Source organism: Phacochoerus africanus, chromosome 15 (genome assembly GCF_016906955.1).
Source record: "Phacochoerus africanus isolate WHEZ1 chromosome 15, ROS_Pafr_v1, whole genome shotgun sequence".
In the NCBI taxonomy this organism is placed as follows: Eukaryota; Metazoa; Chordata; class Mammalia; order Artiodactyla; family Suidae; genus Phacochoerus; species Phacochoerus africanus.
In genome coordinates, this window is record NC_062558.1 from 74,499,072 (window position 1) to 74,520,593 (window position 21,522).

At 52.4% G+C, this 21,522-nt stretch overlaps 1 protein-coding gene across 2 annotated transcripts in view; it reads left to right on the plus strand.

Annotated features, from left to right (window-relative positions):
- ADAMTS14 (ADAM metallopeptidase with thrombospondin type 1 motif 14) overlaps nucleotides 1–21,522 on the plus strand; it is a 113,708-nt gene that overhangs the window by 72,633 nt on the left and 19,553 nt on the right. Inside the window, exons 13-22 of one of the 2 annotated variants that reach the window (XR_007132218.1) lie at nucleotides 1,168–1,301; nucleotides 1,627–1,750; nucleotides 3,213–3,293; nucleotides 8,260–8,423; nucleotides 9,861–10,029; nucleotides 10,477–10,609; nucleotides 13,001–13,208; nucleotides 16,386–16,515; nucleotides 16,636–16,746; nucleotides 18,805–19,528. Coding sequence is in view for 1 of the 2 variants with exons in the window: in XM_047760819.1 (XP_047616775.1) it covers nucleotides 1,168–1,301; nucleotides 1,627–1,750; nucleotides 3,213–3,293; nucleotides 8,260–8,423; nucleotides 9,861–10,029; nucleotides 10,477–10,609; nucleotides 13,001–13,208; nucleotides 16,386–16,515; nucleotides 16,636–16,746; nucleotides 18,805–19,298 (1,748 nt within the window). In the remaining variant the exon portion in view is untranslated. Of the gene's footprint in view, nucleotides 1–1,167; nucleotides 1,302–1,626; nucleotides 1,751–3,212; nucleotides 3,294–8,259; nucleotides 8,424–9,860; nucleotides 10,030–10,476; nucleotides 10,610–13,000; nucleotides 13,209–16,385; nucleotides 16,516–16,635; nucleotides 16,747–18,804; nucleotides 20,724–21,522 lie in introns of those variants that run through there. The other variant, XM_047760819.1, reaches the window with a different exon arrangement.

Below are 21,522 nucleotides of genomic sequence, written 5' to 3' on the forward strand. Positions count from 1 at the left end.
CACACAGTCTTGTAAACTTTGCAAACGTGTGAAGATACACCGTGCACGTGTGATGGGTGATGTGTATGTAGCGGTCAGGGCAGGACTCAAGCCTGACTGCCTGAGTTAGAATCCTGGCTCTGCCACTTGCTGTGTGGCTGTGGGGCCTTGAGCAAATTCCTTGACCTCTCTGGTCCTTGGTTTCTTCCTCTGTAATGCTAGAATCTGTTTCCTTGGGGATATTGAGAGGTTTAAATTAGTGAAGTCACAAAAGAAGCATTTAAAGTTGTACCTCAAGAGTATATAAAGGGGAGAGAAATTAATTATCTCTGTTTTGTGCATATATTGGTGATTATTCAGATATTTCCTGTGATATAATTAGGGTAGTTACTTTTTGGGAAAGATTATGAGAGAACTCAATATTCAAAAGTAAGTATTATGTCTTATTCTAAGATCAAAGATGTTATAATTTTCATCACTTCTCTTTTGTAACATCCTTGAGAAAATTTCCCTTCATTATTGCATAAAATCAGGGTCTTGTTGATTTTACCTTATTAATGGTTTAACTCTAAAATACCTCCTTGTATTACCTGTCACCCACAAATAATTGTATAAATATCATTTAAAATAATCATTTATTAGAAAAATAAAGTCTTTTTAGAATATTTTTTTTAAAAAAGAGTGTATAAAGGGGGAGTTCTCGGGTGGTCTAGTGGTTAGGACTCAGAGCGTTCACTGCCATAGCCCGGGTTCAATCCCTAGTCTAGAAACTGAGATCCCGTGCCAACCTGCTGCATGCACAGCCAAAAATTAAGAAAAAATAAAAAAGAGTATATAAGGTTTCGAAAGTATCTGGTGCATAGGAAACGTTCCTTAAGTGTTGGCTTCTTATTACCGTTGTTATTATTGTTTTATCATTTGATGTTTCTTAACAACATAGCTTGGTGTTTCACCGGATCAAGGGTAATAAATAAGGAACTGAAGCTCAGAGGGGTCAGAGCCCAAGGGTCTCATGGCTCCTAAGAGACCTGGCAGGGATTTTGAGCCTAGCTCCACACCTGGTACCACCACCACCCTTCCCCCCCGTTTCCCAGGGCTGGCGCCCCGAGCTTCCTGCTTGGGCCATGTGCTAATGTCGCCCTAAGCCGGCCCACTTTCTCCAAGCCCAGCTGGTCCCTTTCTCCACAGATGCTCAGAAGTGTGAGCTGATCTGCCAGTCAGAGGACACAGGGGAGGTGGTCTTCATGAACCAGGTGGTCCACGACGGGACACGCTGCAGCTACCGGGACCCGTACAGTGTCTGCGCCCGTGGCGAGTGTGTGGTAGGTGCCCCTTTGTCTGCTCCCTAGGAAGATAAGCATCGTCTCACCTTCCCCACCATGACCCCCCTTGGCCCTCCGTGTGACCCTGGGCTGCTGGAAAGGGGTTATGGCCCAGGCCCATTCAGAGGGAGAGGCATGGCCGGGTTTAAGACCTTGCCATGTCACACAGCGAATTTGTAACAGCCCTGTCCAGGAATGCCTCTTGGGCTAGGGTTCTCTCATATCTGGGGCCTGGGGACCAGGGAGGGAGCCCGGGGCTGCTGGCCTGGCAGGGGGGTGGGGTGGCATGGAAGCCTCCTCCCAATGATCCCATCTCTGCCTTCAGCCCGTCGGCTGTGACAAGGAGGTGGGGTCCATGAAGACAGATGACAAGTGTGGGGTCTGTGGTGGTGACAACTCCCACTGCAGGACTGTGAAGGGGACCCTGGGCAAGGCCTCCAAGCAGGCAGGTGAGCAGACTCGGGCTGGGGGAATAAGCAGGGGGCGCTGGGGTTCTGGCCCAGCCAGGGTCCCTAGAGCCTGAGCCAGCCCTTTGATGAGCCCTCCCTCCTTGAGCCAGTTACAGTCCAGGGTGGGGAGGGGGGCCCTGGAGCCTGTCTCAGACCTTCCCAGGCTGCCCCTGGCTGTGGTCCCCTCATCTTCCAGGTATGCTGCACCTGCGCTTGGGCCCAGGCACTCAGAAGCCCTTCCTACCCAGCACTGTGTTGTCACAGGAGCTCAGCCGTCTCTCTGCCCGGGGGCTCTTAGTGGGAGTGAGAAGTCAGAGAGGTCTGAAGATGTGGCCCAAACTGGACTGGTCTTCCTTTCCACTCTCTTCTCTCACTTTTTAAAAAACTATGGTGCTTCCTCCTTTGAATTCCTGGTACTTTTGAGTTCCTTGACTTCCTTCCTCACCTCCAAACTGGCCACACTTGCTGTTGAAAAGGACCACATTTTAGTCCTTTATACTTTAGTATGAACTAGATTCATTTCCCTTTTGGGAATGTTTCAGTTTTGCCTCATCTCGCCTTTCCCTCTTGTTGGGGGGAAGTTCGTAGCTCTGAGAAAGGTGTCTTTAGGCCTTAGACTGAGAGGACCATGGGACCCCCCATGCTGGATCTTCATGGCCTATTTCTTTTAAATCCCTGTAGTGGCTTAAAGTGTAGGAGGAAGGGGGTGGGTAGGGAAAGTCGGGAGAAAAGAAGGTCAAGAAAGTGGGAAATAGGGAGTTCCTGCTGTTACGAAACCAACTAATATCCATGAGGTTGCATGTTCGATCCTTGGCCTCGCTCAGTGGGTTAAAGATCTGGCATTGCCGTGAGCTGTGGTGTAGGTCACAGATGTGGCTCGGATCTGGCATTGCTATGGCTGTGGTGTAGACTGGCGGCTACAGCTCTAATTTGACCCCTACCCTGGGAACTTCCATATGCTGTGGGTGTGGCCCCAAAAAGACATAAAAAGAAAAAAGAAAAGAAAGCAGGAAATAGAAGTTCTTGCTGTGGCACAGTGGGTTAAGAATCCAACTGCAGTGGCTTGGGTCACTGTGAAGGTGAAGGTTCACTCCCTGGCCCAGAGCAGTGGATTAAAGGATCTGATGTAGGTCACTGCAGCTCAGATTGAATCCCTGGCCCAGGAACTTCCATATGTTGCAGGTGTGGCCATAAAATTTGTTTTAAAAAGAAAAAGAAAAGGAAGTGGGAAATAATAGCAACTAACACACACACAGAGCCCTATGGTATTTATAGAGCATTTTAAACGGTACAAACTCTGATCCTCTCAGTACTTTGTAGAGAAGGGCCCATCCCTATTTTACAGATAAAGAGACTGAGGTTCCTGGGTACCTGTGGGGAAGGGGTGGTGATGGGGGATGCTGGGCAGTGGGGCCACCAGCTCAGGGTGCTCATGGTTTTTCTGGATTCTCCTCTGTGGCAGGAGCTCTCAAGCTGGTGCAGATCCCAGCAGGTGCCAGGCACATCCAGATCGAGGAGCTGGAGAAGGTTCCCCACCACATTGGTGAGTGTGCCAGGGTGCTCAGTGAGGGGCAGCCTGCCCTCAGGTGTGGGGGACCTGGGAGGCAGAGACCGGATTTGAATGCAGGAGACAGTTCACAAATTTGACTAATAGGAGAGAACCCTTTTTTACTGATTGATTTTTACTTATGTTGAAATGGCAAGCTGATTCATGGTTCAAATTTCAGAAGCTATGAAAGGGGATCCAGTGAAGCACTCCCCCCACCCCCCCCACACACCTCCAGCCTCCAGGAGCAGTTTCCTTCCCAGGGGCAACCACTGTTAATATCTTGTCCACCTAGGTACCTTTTAAAGGTAAACTGTTTTCAGATAATGCGTTAGTTCATGTTTGCTGTCTGACATACCACCCCCAGACTTAGCCTTTTCACATAACAAGTGTCTGTTAGTTCACGGCTCTGTGGGCCATCAGTCTGGGCTGGGCTCAGCTAGGTGCCTCTTGTTCCCATCTGCCTGGCTCACTCGTGCAAATACAGTCAGCTCGTGGATCTCTGGGGACCTGCTTAGTACTGGCTGTCAGCTGGGGTCATGGGAATGACAGGGTCCTGTCCCCAGCTGGAAGTTCCCAGGGATCGAATTGGAGCTCAGCTGCTGGCCTATGCCACAGCCACAGCCACAGTAGCAGGCGATCCAAGCTGCATCAGCAACCCACACTACAGCTCATGGTAACGCTTCATCCTTAACCCACTGAGCGAGGCTAGGGATTGAGCCTGCATCCTCATGGTTCCCAGTTGGATTTATTAACCACTGCGCTATGGAGGGAACTCCCTCAAAACAGAGTCTTGATGGGAAATGTGGTAGATTGCAGCACAGAGAGGTGAACCCACAGGAATAGGAGGAAACCCCAGCCATTTTTGTGGTTGGCCACATGGACCCTCCAGTCATTGTTTTTATAATGATGCTTAGTAGCATCTCTAAGCCAGCCTCCTACCCTTTATAGCATAGCAGTTGTACAGCTAGAAATCTAAGATGTGGAGTTCCCATCGTGGCACAGTGGTTAATGAACCCGACTAGGAACCATGAGGTTGTGGGTTCGATCCCTGGCCTTGCTCAGTGGGTTAAGGATCCGGCGTTGCTGTAAGCTGTGGTGTAGGTTGCAGATGCATCTCAGATCCCGCGTTGCTGTGGCTCTGGCATAGGCTGGCGGCTACAGTTCCGATTAGACCCCTAGCCTGGGAACCTCCATATGCCACAGGAGCGGCCCTAGAAAAAGGAAAAAAGACCAAAAAAAAAAAGCTAAGATGTGAAAAATTAGAGCCCCCAAATCAATCAACAAAATTCTTTTTTAACATGTAGTGAGATATTTGAATTTGTATGGTATTGAGCATATCTTCAGATATTCATATTTATCTTTTTCTTATATAAATATTTTGTCCCTGTTTCTACTAGGTTGTTTTGCTTCCTTTATTGACTTCTACAATTAAATAGTAAGGTTTTTTGGTATGTTGGAAATATTACTTCCAAACTGTCATTTTTCTTCTAAGTGGGTCTGTGTGTGTGTATATAACACCGTTGTGTCAAGTTCCTGTTGTGGCTCAGTGGAAATGAACCTGACTAGTATCCATGAGGACGAAGGTTCCATCCCTGGCCTTGCTCAGTGGGTTAAGGATCTGGCGTTGCCATGAGCTGTGGTGTAGGCTGGCAGCTACAGCTGATTCGACCCCTAGCCTGAGAACCTCCATGTGCCATGGGTGTGGCCCTAAAAAGGCTGAAAACAAAAAACAAAAAACAAAAAAAACCCACAATTGTATCAACCTTTTCCTTTGTGAACTTTGGCATGTCATGCCTAAGTTAAATGCTCCCAAATCAATGTCCTAAAAATGATTCCTTGTATTATTTCTCAGTAATCTTTTGGGGTGCATGCATGGCAGGAATAAGGTTCTCAGGCCAGGTATCAAACCCATGCCACAGCAGCAACAATGCAGAATACTTAACCTGCTGAGCCACACACAGGAACTCTAGGTTCTCAGTATTTTTATAGTTCCTTCAAAATGTATAACTAATTTTTCGTAATATTATTTATTAGAGCCCATCCTTTCCCCAGTGATTTGAATTGCTGTTAGTTAACAAAATTCAAATTAAGAACATAAATGTAATGGAGATTTTTGTGTGTTTGTTTGCTTTGTACTGCTTTTGCTGAAACTAAATTGGCTGTCAAAAAATGGACATGTCCATGGAGTCCCATCGTGGCGCAGTGGTTAATGAATCCGACTAGGAACCATGAGCTTGCGGGTTCGATCCCTGGCCTTGCTCAGTGGGTTAGGATCCTGCATTGCTGTGGCTGTGGTGTAGGCTGGCGGCTACAGCTGATTAGACCCCTAACCTGGGAACCTCCATATGCCGTGGGTGCGGCCCTAGAAAAGGCCAAAAAAAAAAAAAAAAAAAGGAATAGGCAAATCCATGGAGACAGAAAGTAGCTTAATGGTTGTTGAGGGCTGGTGGGAGGGGATATGGTGAGTGCAAATGGGTCTCAGATTTCTTTTGGGGGCTGATGAAAGTGTTCTGAAGTTAGATAATTGTGATGATTGCATAATCACTGAATTGCACACTTTGAAAGGTGGCACTGTATGGTATATGAATTATATGTCAATTAAAAACACACAGGCATGGCTTGGATCAAGCTCCTGGTGAGCAGATGGGCAGAAGGCTGCCGCCCACATGCTGGGCAGTGGCCGGTTCTCTGGTACTTGTATGTGTTCAGATCCTTTACAGAGGGCGTGTGGGCTGAGATGTCACTGGCACGTCCTAGAGGCCCCTCTTACCTACTATGCCTACCAAGTCACACTGCTTGTCACTGGCTTGTCATAAAAATGAACACAAAATATAACATCGCTGGGCAAGTTCATATATTACTGAAATGCTGACAAGCATTAGATTATTATGAAAACAATACAAAACACTGGAGAACTTGGACTCTCTGGGAAGTACACCTACATTAGCACAGCTAGAAAAATCCCCAGCACTCTCTGGAGGGCACCTGAGTGCAAACCCAATAGGCACAAGGCACAAGAGGAAACTGAGGCCCCACGTGGGTTGTGGGCGGGCCCTGTGTGCAGCCTCATTCACACCTGGGTTGAGCTGGTCTGGGGCTGGATCTCCCATCTCCCGGCCTCAGGCCCCTGCCAGCCTCACCCATCGGCACCAGGAGTGTGAGCTTGGCACCCCACTGCCCACTTTGCCTGACTGGCTCTGGGGAACTGAGCTCAGGGGCCGGGAGAGACAGGGGCTCAAGGAGAGAAGGTCATTTACTCTGGAAGAGGGTGGTGCTTACAGACCCTCCTCCTGCTGCACCCTAAGGCCGCCTGGGCCCGCGCCTTCCTGTCCCCCATCTCCAGAAGACTAGCTCCTGGGGAGCACCCCTTGGAGGCTGCAGATGGGCCTCCATGGAGGTTGGGGAAGAGGCTGCTGGCCCTGGCGACAGGCTCAGGGCGGGCACACTCGCTGTGTTAGAGCTCTCCAGGATCTTGGGTGGGGAGGGAAGCAGAACTGAGACCTATTGTTGGCACAGGGTGTCTGGTGACATGCATGTAAGATCCACAGCGGCCCTGGTGTAAATGTACTGTGTGTGTGTGTGTGTGTGTGTGTATCTGCCTGACATAGGGTCTGTGCCCTCTGGACAAGTCCAGGACAGGAGGTGGTCTTGGCAGTGAAAGCCAAAGCCCTGTCCAAACATGTTAGGCAATCCTGGAATTTGGGGACATGGACTCTGAAAGGAAGTGAAGGGGAGAGAAGCCATGCTGTTAACATCCCCTGTGTGCAGGGCCTTGAGCCATCACTCTTCATTTGCCATCTTGCTGAAGCCTCACGGCAGCCCACAGAGACTCTTGTTATCCCATTTTGCCTTTGAGGAAACTGAGGAGCCTCTGATCCCCCATCTAGATTAATAATCACCAACCCCAGGATGCGTGTAAGGGTCCCACCAAGGCAGTCAGCAGAGTGACCAGTAGGTCATGTGGCTCTTGCCCTCCATCCTTAGCTCTTGTGTTACACCCGGTGGGGACACGCCCGGGCTCTGGAACTTTGCCCTCCCACCCTGGTTGGGGGCCCAGGCCCCAGGGAGCAGCCCCTCCCGGATCCCTGATGCTTCCAGGGCGAATAAGGCTGTGACTCTGAGGCCTTTGCTGGGGGGTCTGCAGGTACACACTCCTGCCCACTGGCAACCGGCGCCTTTCAGTGACACTATGAATTACTCACTGATGGAGGGTTTAAGGGCTAAAAATTCACAGATATTTCTTATACTCCCACTCTGTGCCAGGCCTTGTGCTGGGCCAAAGACACCGAGATGGAGGAGCTACACTGACAGGCTGTGGGAGAGACAGGGTGTCTATAATCACAACAGTGCTAAAAGGCAGGCAGTGTTTTGATGACAGTAAAAGTGCCACCTGCATGCCATGCACTGTCTGGTTCCTTACATATATGAACCCCTTTAATTCTCCCAAGAGCCGCATGGCAGGGTAGGTGGGCATAGGGTACTGCGATTATCCTCATGGGGCAGTAGCCCCATGAGCTAGGTATAATTATCATTCCCATTTTACAGATGGTGAAACTGAGGCAGCACAGGTAGGCTAAATAGCTTTGCCAGACCAATCTGACTCTAGAGACTGTAGTCTTAGCCTCTATGTTCTGCTATAAAAGTTGTAGGGAGACCAATCCCTGAGGACCGGACAATCAAAGAAGGCTTCCTGGAGGAGGGGAGAATTGTGCCGAGCCATAAATATGGTTGGAGATGAGTCAGGCAGGAAGATGGGGAGAGGAATGGTCCAGGAATGGAGCCAGGCTGCAGGGAGGAGGGGGATGATCCACCCTTCTGGGCAAAGGCTCAGGTGGGAAGGAGCGACAGGTGGGCAGGGAGCCCCGAGGGGCCCACTGGGACGGCCTTGAAGCCCCCAAGGTGTGGCTCGTGCTCCTGTGGAGAGGAATAGAAATCTGTGCGACCCTCTTCCCATGGCCAGCGGTGAAGAACCAGGTCACAGGCAGCTTCATCCTCAACCCCAAGGGCAAGGAAGCCACGAGCCGGACCTTCACTGCAATGGGCCTGGAATGGGAGTACGCGGTGGAGGACGCCAAGGAGAGTCTCAAGACCAGCGGGCCCCTGCCCGAAGCCATTGCCGTCCTGGTGAGTCCCGACCCTGCACGGTGGCTCCTGCCCAGCCACTGCTACCCCAGCCCGGTGCTACAGCTTACTGTCTCTGCTGCCCAGCCAGCACAGGCTGGTGGAAATCCTTCTGGCCCCCATGCTTCAAGGCTGGCAGGATGACAAGTGAGGAGGGAAAAATAAATGGTTGTCTCACTGTCCCATCAGAGACGCCACACACAGGGAGTCTCTTCTCCCTAATTCGAGGTCAGAAATGGGGCCCAGGAGGAGCTGGAGGGACCTGGCTTGTTTACCGCTCTGGTTCTACCATCATCCAGTGTCCATGTGCATTATGGCATTACCAGCAGGTGTGTCCAGGAGCAGCTTCCTGTGGCCCAGGGGTGCTGTTTGGCACTACAGCCGCCTGAGAGGGGGATGGGGCCACTGTCCTAGCCGGGGCCCACCTATGCCCACACCCCTTCTTCTTAGACCATAGACAGGGGTTGGTAACCCAGGACCCCAGACCAGCAGGGGCTCTGTTGGCCTTGGCTGGTGGCAGGGAGACCTGGGACAGGTTGTGGTGCTACCCTCACTAGTCAGGGAGCTCCTGGAGGGCAGCATGTGAAGCCTGTTGCTGTTGGCCTATTAATTCAAGTCAACATGTGCTTTCTGTTCACCTTGTATTTATTGCCCACCCATATACCCATACCAGTTAATTTTCAACCAGGGTGCCAAGACTATTTGATGAGAAAAGAAAAAAAAATCTCTTCAACTAATGGTGCTGGGGCAACTGGATATCCACCTGTGAAAGAATGAAGTTGAACCCCTGCCTCACACCATATGCAAAAATCAGCTCAAAAATAGATCAAAGCCTCAAGTAACAAGAAGAGCTAAAACCCTAGAACTCTTGGGGAAAATAGAGGGATACAGCTCATGACCATGACCTTGGATTCATAGATATGATACCAAAAGCATGAGCAACAAATGAAAAAAAAAAAGAGAGAGAGAGATAAATTGGTCTTCATGGCAATTGAAAGCTCTTATCTATCAAAAGATTTTCAAGAAAGTGAGATCACCTGAATGGAATGGGAGAAAATACTTGCAATCATATATGTGATAAGAATCTCTATTGCAGACCATCTTCTAGAGTCAGGCAGTGCGAATGCGCTGGTGAGCAGGACAGACCAACAGACATGGGTCCTGCCCTTGCTGGAGCTTAGGTCTGTGGAAGGGAGAATCACCAATGAGCACACAGGCTGTTCCCAGGCCTGGAACACAGGAGGTGCTTAGCCTGAGTTTGCCGTGTGGCTACTGGGCTGTATGGCCTCCCCGGGCCACACTCATGCTGTCCCCCTCCTGGCTTTCACTGGTTCTGCTTCTGACCCCACCTCCTCCCCTTTGACCCCTCCTCCCCATCCCCCTAGCTGGCTTTGCTTCTCTGCCCTCCCGTCCTGTGCCACCTCCTCCGTCTGCCCTCAGGTGCTCCCCCCAGCCGAGGGTGGCCCCCGCAGCAGCCTGGCCTACAAATACATCATCCATGAGGACTTGCTGCCCCTTATCGGGAGCAACAACGTGCTCCTGGAGGAGACGGACACCTACGAGTGGGCGCTCAAGAGCTGGGCGCCCTGCACCAAGGCCTGCGGAGGAGGTAGTGCCCGCCCGACCACGTGGCCGCCTTGTGGGGGCAGCCCAGGGCCTCTTGGAAAGGGAGCAGCAGGGGTCAGGGGCCTGACATTGTCTCCTCTTGACACGTCCCCAGCTTGTGCCTCAGTTTCTCCTCGAAGGTCTCTGGGGGTGTGGCAGCCTGGGCAGGGCCTTGGGGAGGGGCGGGGGGTGCGAGCCGTATGGGGCAGGGCCTCTGCCCTGGAAGCTCCCCAGCTGTGCAGAGAGGCAGCACCATATACCGGGGACCTTGAGACAGGCTGGTTGAGAAAGGCTTCTTCAGTAGGTCACTTGGGCCGGAGGAAGTGCAGAGGCTCAGAAGGAGTGGGATTGGCTCCGGGCTCCCCAGAGCTCACCAGTGTCTTTGAGGCTCTGGGCAGGGTGGGGGCGGCTGATGGGACCGAGCCCCTACAGCAGGCTGCCCTCCCTTCAGGCATCCAGTTCACCAAGTATGGCTGCCGGCGCCGGCGAGACCACCACATGGTCCAGCGGCACCTCTGCGATCACAGGAAGAGGCCCAAGCCCATCCGTCGGCGCTGCAACCAGCAGCCGTGTGCCCAGCCTGTGTGAGTACTTCACGGGAGGGACCAGGGGGGCTGACCACAGACCCTCCCTCAATCTTGACCTCAGAATGGGGCTGCAGTTCCTCCAGCACTGGAGCTGGAGACCCATGGCCCCTGCAGTAGGACCCTGAGCTGAGAGCAGCCCACCTGCCTGACTCTGCCCTGCAGCCCACCTGTCCTCCCTGCCCATCCACCCCCTATGGGGTTTCTGGAATCATTTCCACTCCCAAAAGGACGAAGAGGCTCCCTTTGTGCTGACCTCCCAGCATTCTTCTACAGATGGGGAAACTGAAGCCTAATTTGGGGACACAGATTTCCCTTAATGAGCCAGGAATTTCAGTGCTTCCAGGCCCCAGACCAGGACACTGTCCACCAGCTCCTCTCGGCCCAGACTTCTTGAGCTCAGGGCCACAGACTGGCCTGCCAGCCCCCAACCTGGTCTAGCTCCTGATGATTGGGATTTCCTGGCCAGAGGACACAGGCTCTCCTGAGCACAAGGTCGTGTTCATGGGTTCTCTGGATGGGGCTTCAGGGAGAGGAAAGAGCTGTGGCTTGTGGAGGATCGAGGTCTGGACTCTAAGCCTGTGGCAGAGCTGACCCAGCACCTCCTCAGCCCCAGCAGGCTTCCCCAGTGGCCCCAGGCAGGGCCGAGGGTAGCTGGCCAATAAGAAACCGCAGAGAGCCAAGTCCCTCCTTCTGCCTCCCCAGCTGTCCTCCCAGGATTGTGGAGGTAGAGGTGGATTCCGAGGGCGGATTCCAACTCTCCCTGGCTGACCCACAGCAGCTCTGCTCCCTCAGGCTGGGGGGACCTCAAGGCCAGGGCGGGAGCTGGTGACCAGGGCCAGAGCCTGATGTGGCCTCCCTGTGCCTGGCTCAGGCCACAATCCCCAGCCCCCTGGCCCTCCATGCTTCTCTTTTACGTCTCACTTTGCACTGATTCAGGCCACTTTCCCCACAAACATCTGTAGTCACAGAGCCTGTGAGGCTAACTCCGCCGTGCCCCCCAGCAGATCACCCCACCCCACTTGTCTCCTCATCTGTAAAATGCCAAATGAAGTTTGGGGGCTTTTTGTTTTATTTTTTTAAAGGAAGAGCTTGGCTGAAAGCCCTGGCTTACTAAATGATGCCTCAGGAAACAGATGGGAGTGGGAGTTGAGGGCTGCCCCTCCCCCCCTCCCCACCAGAGCAGTTTTGCTTTTGTCCAACTCATCCAGTGGGTTTGAGCAGCTGGAAGTTGCTCATGGTTAAAAGATGCTTAGGAATTCCCATTGTGGCTCAGTGGTTAACGAACCTGACTAGCATCCATGAAGACGTGGGTTCAATCCCTGCCCTCGCTCAGTGGGTTAAGGATCTAGTGTTGCTGTGAGGCTGTGGTGTAGGTCGCAGACACGGCTCAGATCCTGAGTTCCTGTGGCTGTGGTGTACACTGGCAGCTACAGCTCTGATTCGACCCCTAGCCTGGGAACCTCCATATGCCCCATGTGTGGCTCTAAAAAAGATGAAAGACAAAAAAATAAAAGATGCTTGGAGACCAGCAGCTTAGCTGATCAGCAATGAAGCTCCATAGGCACCAGTGATACTAATGGTGCCTGCTTTTATGACATGCCTACTGCATGTCATGCACTCTGCCATGTGCGGTACATATACAAGTCCCTTAACTGTCCCAAGAGCCCCACGGAGTAGCTTCTACTCTGCAAGCCCTGATTTTCAGGTTTTGTGCTCTGCTGAATCTCAGTACCTAGGACATGGTAGACACTCAAATATTTATGAAGTATTGAAAAATCCTGCCGTAAAGATGAGGTAACTGAAGCTTCGAGGGGTTGATAGCTTACCCAAGGACGTATAGGGTGCCTGGATTTAAATATTCATTAGAGGAGTTCCCGTTGTGGTGCAGCAGAAACAAATCCGACTAGGAACCATGAGGTTCCGGGTTCGATCCCTGGCCTCGCTCAGTGGGTTAAGGATCCAGCGTTGCTGTGAGTTGTGGTTCAGGTCATAGACACAGCTCAGATCCCGAGTTGCTGTGGCCCTGGCTAAGCCGGCGGCTACAGCTCTGATTGGACCCCTAGCCTGGGAACCTCCATATGCCACCAGTGAGGCCCTAAAAAGGCAGAAAAGACAAAAAATAAAAATAAAAAATAAAAATAAATAAATATGCATTAGACCTATTTTTCAGATGAGGAAATGGAGGAGAGAATAAGTGACCTCCCTAAGGTCACACAGCCTGACAGCTGCAGAGTCAGGTGGATGGTTGGCTCACTCCGCAAGCATTCTGAAGCCCAAACCCTCTCTCGGCTCCTGCCTTCGGTGGCTCAGGGGGTGGAAGTGGCCCTGGGAAGAGGTGTCCCCATAGTCCCCCCACCTGGCCCCATCTTTTGCCCTATCTGTCTCCAGGTGGGTGACGGAGGAGTGGGGCACCTGCAGCCGGAGCTGTGGGAAGCTGGGAGTGCAGACCCGGGGCGTGCAGTGCCTGCTGCCCCTCTCCAACGGTACCCACAAGGCCATGCCAGCCAAGGCCTGCCCTGGGGACCGGCCTGAGGCCCGTCGGCCCTGCTTCCGTGTGCCTTGTCCAGTCCAGTGGCGGACAGGAGCCTGGTCCCAGGTGAGTTGTCATCAGAGGATGGGAGGGACTGGCCCAACAGTCACCTCCTCTGGAAAGTCAAGGACGAGGTGGGTCTGGGTCGGGGAGCTGTGGAGAGATCTGGTGCTCCTTGCAAGTGGAGAATTTCTGGCTTAATTTCTCTCCCCACATCTGATCTGATTTTTCTCAAAACCAAGTCCAGCAGCTCCTGTGTATGCTGGCCATGGCTCTGGGCTCAGCCTTTATATTCATTCACTTTCTGCTTTGACCTTCACTCAGAGCTAGGAGACATGGGCTAACAGCCCCGTGTTACAGACGAGCAAACTGAAGTACATTCTTGCATTCAAGAAATATTTACTGAGTGCCAGCTGCATTCCAGGCACACTGTACTAAGAATGTCTGGAACCCATCACCAACCAGACTGACCTGATTCTTATCCTCGGGGTGCTTATAGTCCCGTGAGGGGAACGTAAGAGACAAGTACAAATGACAGTAGCATTTCCAGCTTGCACTTGGAGCTGAGCAGAAGTAAACAGGGTAACATATCAGGGAGGGCCTCTCTGAGGAGGTGACATTTGTGCTGAGACCCGAGGGTGTGAGCCATAGGAAGAGCCTGAGGCAGGGCCAACCTTACCATGTTCCAGAAACTGAAAAGACAGTGGGACTCAAGCTTAATGAGAGGTACAGGGGCTACTGGCTGCCTTTGGAGAGGCGGGCATAAGCCAAATCCTGCAGGGCTTTTTGAGAGGTTAGAGTTATTCTAAGAGCGGTGGGAAGCTTAAAAAAGTTTCAGTTTTAAAGATCACTCTGGCAGCTCTGCAGAAAGTTCATTGTTAGGAGGCCAGGGGAGAAAGGGGGAAACAGTGCAAAGGCTGTGGAATAGCTCAGGGGCCACAGGGAAGTTTTTTCATGTCTTGGGTTTTCTTTTAAAAATTCAGTGAATTTGAACCGTGAGGATATCATGTAGGTAAAATAAGCCAGATGCAAAATGACAACTACTGTATGTTTCCACTTATGTGAGGAACCTAGAAAAGTCAAATTCATAGAGACAGAAAGTAGAAGGGTGGTTGCCAGGGGGTGGAGGGTTAGTATTTAATGGGCACAGAGTTGTTCTCGTCGTGGCGCAGCGGAAATGAATCTGACTAGAAACCATGAGGTTGTGGGTTCCATCCTTGGCCTCACTGAGTGGGTTAAGAATCGGCGTTACCGTGATCTGTGGTGTAGATCGCAGATGGGGCTCAGACCTGACGTGGCTGTGGCTGTGGTGTAGGCCGGCCGCTACAGCTCTGGTTGGACCTCTAGCCTGGGAACTTCCATATGCCATGGATGTGGCTCTAAAAAGACAAAAGGCAAAAAATAAAAAAAATTAGTAAATAAAAAAGTAATGGGCACAGAATTTCAGTTTGGGGAGAAAAAACAGTTCTGGAGGTGGACGGTAGCAATGGCTGCACAATAATAGGACTGTGTTTAATGCCACTGAACTGGACACTTAAAAATGGTTCCAGTGGTCAATTTTATGATCTATGTATTTTATCACAATTTTTTTTTGTCTTTTTGCCTTTTTCTAGGGCTGCACCTGCGGTATATGGAGGTTCCCAGGCTAGGGGTCGAATCGGAGCTGTAGCCGCCGGCCGACGCCAGAGCCACAGCAACAACGTGGGATCCGAGCCGTGTCTGCAACCTACACCACAGCTCACGGCAATGCCGGATCCCTAACCCACTGAGCGAGGCCAGGGACCGAACCCGCAACCTCATGGTTCCTAGTCGGATTTGTTAACCACTGTGTCACGACGGGAACTTCTATCACAATTTTTAAAATTTCGTTTCATCATGGAGATAAGCACAATGATACTTGTTGGAATAGAAAAATACCAGGAAATAATTATCCATCTGTAGGAAATTGGACCAACAAACACCTCCCCACCTCCCGCGCCATGGTCTGTTCATGTAATGAAACGTTATACAGCGAGAAAAATGAATAAGCTTGAACTGTACTTAATATAGATAAACCTCAGAAAAATAGGTGAGAAAAAGCATTGAAGTATGAAGAAAAAGATCATTTCCAAAGGGGACTACCATTTACTTAAGTTTTAAAAGGCACGCCACAATATTTGAAAATATGCCAGGATGCTGACTTATTAAAATTGCCAGTGCCGGTATTTGAATAGGTGTTCACGACCAACTTCGTCATATTTTTCTGTGGGCTTGAAGTATTGCATAACACAGACTTAAATAACTAAAAATCCCCACACAAGCCATGCCCATTTTAGCTTCTTCTCCAAAATATATAGCTTTATCTGTTTGAATATACAACGGAAAGATTGCTGGGCCACAAAGGGCCCCTTCCATAAAACAGAGGTGACACCTAGTGGAAGAGAGTTGTCCCCGTAAAGCTGGCCAAGCACTCAGGAGCTCTTGTTGGTAATTATTCCTCCTGGGAAGATGAGCCATCGTTGTCCCATGGTTCTGTGTGGCCTGTGGCCCTTGCATCTCCCTGGGTTGTCGCCCACCCCAGTATGAGCAGTAGACCTCGGCACGTTCTGCCCATCCATGGTCAGTGCCTACAAAACCCAGTGACCTGGGCACGCAGGCAGCTTTGCTCTCCCCAAAGCCCACCCCTGTTTGTCAGAGTATGGAAGGCCAGGGTGTGGCAGCCACACCTGTCCCTCGTGGGGGAGAGGACACTTTTGAGCATGCCTCTGCAAGCCGAACGTCACCAGGTCAGTGAATGTCAAAGCTAAAGGGTTGCACGGTGACCTGGCCATCCTGCTCTCTCAGTTTAGCAGGTGTCGCAATCTGGGTGCCCACCTCTCATTAACAAGGTACCATCGAGGTCATGGATCTGCTCCAGGTCCCTCGGGCTGGTGGATGGTAAGAGGGAGCTCGGCAAATACATAAAATATTTCGTCCCACAGGCTCTCTGCAGATGGTGGGAAGGTTCAAGGGGTTCTAAGATGAGGGCAATGACTATTCCCCACCAGGCACAAGGGAATTTGACAATTGCTGTGCTGTCCTGGAGAGGCTGTTTGGAGCAGTCCTTGCATGTCCCTCTGGTCAGGCAGAGACGTGGCACCCTCCTCTGTGCCCTTTCCATCCAGGGCACTAGCTGGGCTTTGAGCTCACTGCCTCTTCCTCTGTCTCTCCCCCTACCCCTTGCTGGCCGCTGTGCCTGGCCTGGCCCTGGCCTTCCCACGGCAGTGCTCTGTCACCTGCGGAGAGGGCATCCAGCAGCGGCAGGTGGTATGCCGGACCAGCGCCAACAGCCTGGGGCAGTGTGAGGGGGACAAGCCAGACACCGTCCAGGTCTGCAGCCTGCCCGCCTGCGAAGGTGAGTAGAATAGGATGGGGATCCGGCCCAGCTCCTCTGGCTTAGACCTGAGACCCAGCCTGGCTTGCTTCCTGGCCCCCTAGAAATCCCAAATACTAGAGCTGCTTCTCTCCCTCACAGGACAGCTCCAGAACTCCACAGTGAGGGCTGACGACCCAGAACTCGTGACCCCAGAGGAGCAATGGGTGCCACCATCTGAGCCCCTAGATCCCATTAACAGGATATCATCAAGTAAGTGTATCTCTGGACCCCACCCCGTCCCCAACCTTCAGCGTTCGTGGCATCACCAGCATGGGCCACGCGGTGGAACAGACCCAGCTTCCAGCCCATCCATGTGACCTCGGCCTCCTGGAGCTTGGGATCCCTCAGCTGTGAGGTGGGGATGATGCTTGTATTGGTCCATGATACCTTATCTATGGTTCCAAAATATCGAAGGCTGCGAGTGCTTCCCTAAATTTGGTGCAAACGTGTTGGGCAGCAAAATCTGCCCAGAACTCACAAGAGATGAGTTTTTCTTTTGCTCCAGAACCATTGCCATTTGGTTACAAGGTGACCTCCCAGTCTACACTGGGGACATTACACACTATGCAGACACTGACTATCTAACTTCAAAAGTTCTGAATTATTAATCTCATCTGGTTCCAAGATTTTTGGATACGCCATTGTAGTTCTGAGCTGTCTTTAGAGGGCCACCAGTTAGATGAGAATACTTATGCACTCCTGCCTAGTTGTCAGCGAACAACAACAAAATTGTAGCAATGATTTCTCTGCCTCACTTGACCCCCTCATCTTTCCATCTATTCACCCATCCATCCATCCATCCATTAGTAAATATTAACTGAGCACCTGCTATGTGCCAGGCTCTATGTTCCGTGCTTCCTCCCTATGTTCCTTCTTTCTTTCCCTTCCCAAGGACCAGGTCTGACCAGGTGAGTAGGTGAGTAGCAGACCCTAATTCCTAGTTAGAGGACCCATTGGCTGTGTGACCTTGTACAAATCCCTGAACCTCCCAGAGCTCATCTGTAAAATAAAAGTGTCTGACTAGATGTCCTTGGAGGGTCTTCTGGCTCCACTCTTGCTGCTCTGCCCCTGTGCTGAGGCTCCTGCTCTTTAAGCATCAGTTTCCTTTCCTCCTGGGAGCTGAGGGGAGCTCGGACTCTGGTCCTAGAATTCTGGCGCCACCTGGAGGCCACTGCCTTTCCATTTTCTCTCCTCTCCTCTCCTGCTCAGCTTTTCTTTTCTCTTTTTCTCCCTCTCCCCCACCGACTCCCTCTCCTTCTCCTCCTCCTGCTCTCTTTCCCTAGCAAAAATTAATAGAAAGCAAAGCTCCTGCCTTCACATTGTCTGGAGAGACCTACCTGAAGTTATCACAGAAATTCAAAAACATTCTTAGATGACATTTGAACTAAAGCGAGCAGAACCAGTACAGTGAGCGCCTCCTCTATGCCAGGAACTTTACAAATGCTATCTACAATTATAATATTGTTATTCACTGGTAAATGTCAGCATTATCCCCATTTTACAGGAGAAGGCACTGAGGGTTGGAGAATTTAAGTGACTTACCCAAGGCCTCTCAGAGCCTTGATTGGTACCTACGTCTGCTTGATCCCAAATTTGTTGGCAGAGGGCTTAATGCTCCAAAATGTGTGCTGACTGGTGGCAGGATGTTTAATCTGCATTTGCCTGGCCCTGGCCAGAATAGATACGATTCCTTTGGGTCGACTGGGAGGAGGCAAGCATTCGCATTTCATTTAGAGCAGGGTTCCCAAGCATCGCTGCCCTTGAGAATCACCCAACATCCCGGCCACACCCAGACCGCCCAGTCTCCCTGGGCGTGGGAAGTGGGCAGCTGCCATTGGTAAAACTCCCAGGTGATTCCAGTTTGCAGCCAAGTCTGATGACTAATGGTGTGGGGCTGTGGTCCTCAGTGTTCCCTGTGTGGAATCGCCTGGGAGGTTTTGTTACAACACAGATCCAGGCCTCACCCCCAGAGCTGCTGATTCAGTAGGTCTGGATGAGGGCTGAGAATTGGCATTTCCAGCAAGCTTCCAGGTGAGGCTGATGCTGCATGTGTGGGGACCCCACTTAGAGAACCACACCCCCGAAGATGTTTGTTCCTCTACCATATATAAGGGCTCTTACTCAGGCCAGTCTCTCCCGTCAGGCAGCCCTGTGATCCCCTCTGGGAAAAAGCTCTCTAGTAAGTCCAGACAGGGTGGAGGGCTGAGCGGGAGATGTCACCCAGTGGATGGGTGTCCTCATGCACCGGTCCTTGTGCTGTGTGTGCAGCGGAGCCCTGCGTGGGGGACAGGTCCATCTTCTGCCAGCCGGAACTGCTCCATCGCTACTGCTCCGTCCCCAGCCACCCCCGGCTGTGCTGTGAGTCCTGTACCAAGACGGCCTCAGACCCTGACGCAAGCCCACACCCTGGCCTGGTCTCACCGCCACCCTTCTCCGCTCCTGGGAGCCCCTTCCCAGGACCCAAGGCCCCTCCAGATGCTGCGGAGCCCACTCTGGGGCCAACGGAATCAGACGAACATCAGCGTGGCCGACCCACGCAGCTCCCAGGACCTCTGAGCACAAGCTCCCCGGTGACCCAGCGCAGCTTTGCTCTCCAGAAACTGAGTCCTACAGTATTCGGGGGCACTTCCCCTAGCACCCCCCAGGGACCATCTTGGGGCTGGACCGGGGCACCTACACCAGCCTCCGAAAACAAAGGGCAGCTCAGGGAAGACCCCAAGCATCCAGGCACCAGCCTGCCTGCCACCGCCCCGGTGACATGAGCCCGGCCTCGCCCATCCCGCCAGTCAAGTTTACACTCTGTGCTGCCCCCGGAGACCCCCCGCTGGAGGACGCACAGTGGGGCAGGGACGAGCACAGACTGCCTTTTAAATTATTTGTCTTCTTATTGTTCTAGTTGAGGCTGTGACCCTTTTCACTCCATGAAGTGGGTGTGTGAGGAAGAAAAAGATCAGGGAATCCCTAACCGGAAATACCTCAGCAAGCAGCCCAGGTGACTGACTCGGACCTTGGTGGGGTGGGGCTGGGGAGGGATGGTGCCCCTGTCTGTCTCTCCTGCCAGCACTGGGGACCAGGTAACACCATGCCCCTCACAGCCACCGGGGGTGCATGTGCTCTTGAGGCTCCCGCTGCAGGGCTGCGGTGGGTGGGAGGCAAGTTCCCCTCAGGCCCAGCCCTTCATCATGGGAGCTCCAGATAACTCCTCCAGCCAAAGCCAAGAAGCAGAGCCCAGCCTGCCTTTGCAGGCTGGAGGGCAGTGTCGGTGGCTACCTCTGCTGCTGCCGATGGCACTTCCTATTACTTTTGTTGCCTCCGGGTTACAGGCAGACCTCCCACCTCACCCCTGCCCATCCAAGAAGGGGGCTCTGGACACTCTGGAGCAGGTGTCCTTATTATCCAGGGGTTTCCCAACTGGTGCTAGACCCCCGGCTGGACCAGGAATGGCAACTCTTGTCATCACTCTGGGGCATGAAAGGAGCGCAGCCTGGAAGGCAGCTGTGGGGCACAGAGGAGGTTTGCATTCTCAGGCTCTGCCCCGTCAATCACGGCCCTCTACCAAGGGCCACCCCTGCTGGAGTCGGGGGTCTTCTCCTCCCACCTGGCTCAAGCTGGGCCAGAGGCTTGGGGTGCTGGGGTGGGGTTCAGGGGTGACCAGTCTCTTAAGGCTGAGGACCAGAGTCCACTCATGGCAAGTGCTCCAGAGCAGGACCTGAGCCTCTGCCCCATGCAGGGGTGGGGAGGAGACACAGGCCAGCAGTGCTGTGGCTTTAGCCACCCCCACATGACTTTCAAGGGCAGGTACCTTCCCTAGACCCCCTGGTTCTCAGGAAGCTGCCTGTTTCCCGGGATCTCTCCCAGGGGTCCTCACTCCGAGTCCTGCAGGGGGTCCCCAGATGCCTTAGCAGGCCATAGAGGTGCTTACCAGTTCATCCATCAGGCCATTCTGAGCCAGGCGAAAGGAATGGAAGCAGTGGGCCTTGGCCTGCAATGCCCTGGAGAATGGGGGCCCCAGGGGGCTCCCCAGGTGCCCTCTCCACCCCTACTGCCCCCCGCCCTAGGATGTTCGGGCACACACTGAACCATTCCTGTGCCACCTGGCCGGCCTGTGTTAAGTGCCTTTGCGATCCAGATCTTTACACTTTTATGTATTTATTAACATTGTCCTTGGTGTTCTGTTTTGGACCCCAGAATGTTGTGCCGCATTTTTCTTTTTCTCTCTGTTTTAGAGGAAAGGGACAGCGAAGCCAGAGCTCTATGTGCTGGGCTGGTAAGATGATTGGGGTTGGGGGTGGACCAGGAGGGCCTGGAGCCACAAGAAGCCTTGGCTCTCAGCCTCCCCCACTTCCACACCAGCCCCACTCTTCTGAGCATCAGCTCAGGGCGGAGAGGCAAGAATGGGGCTGGGGGCCTGGGGGCTCAGTTAGGCTCCTCTGACAAGTGCTGGGTGGCCTTGGGCAAGTCACCATCCAGAATTTGGTCTAAGGGGTGGAAGCCCCTGGGAGGCAGTTTGGGGGTCTGCATAGGGAAGGGTGTTATAGTATGAGCAGAGCTGTTCAAACATGCAGGGTGTGGCTTCCTTGGAAGGCAGTGAGTGCTTGTTCCCTGGACAAATCTATGGAGGACACAGATGCTGGAAAGGAGGCGGAGGGAATATGATGCATGTTATTGCGCAGGAGGGCTGACGTGAAAGGTGCCAGGTGACTTAAAACCACCAATCCACGCCTCACCCCTTGCCCATTGTCAGACATCCCTAATCCATTACCATACTCTTTCAATGAGTGTATCATAGGCCCCTCCGTGACATTTTTGGGACCCAAGACAAGGGCACAGAGACCCCCTCCAGGACCCCACGTACCTGCGTGTGTCTAGCCTTCAAGTCCAAGCTCCGTATACATCTCCATGCAAATAGCTTTCCCTTGGAAACTACCCTTTCTACTCACATGGGCCTAGGGGTGCATACTTGTCACACCTTAGGGGGGCTGACCT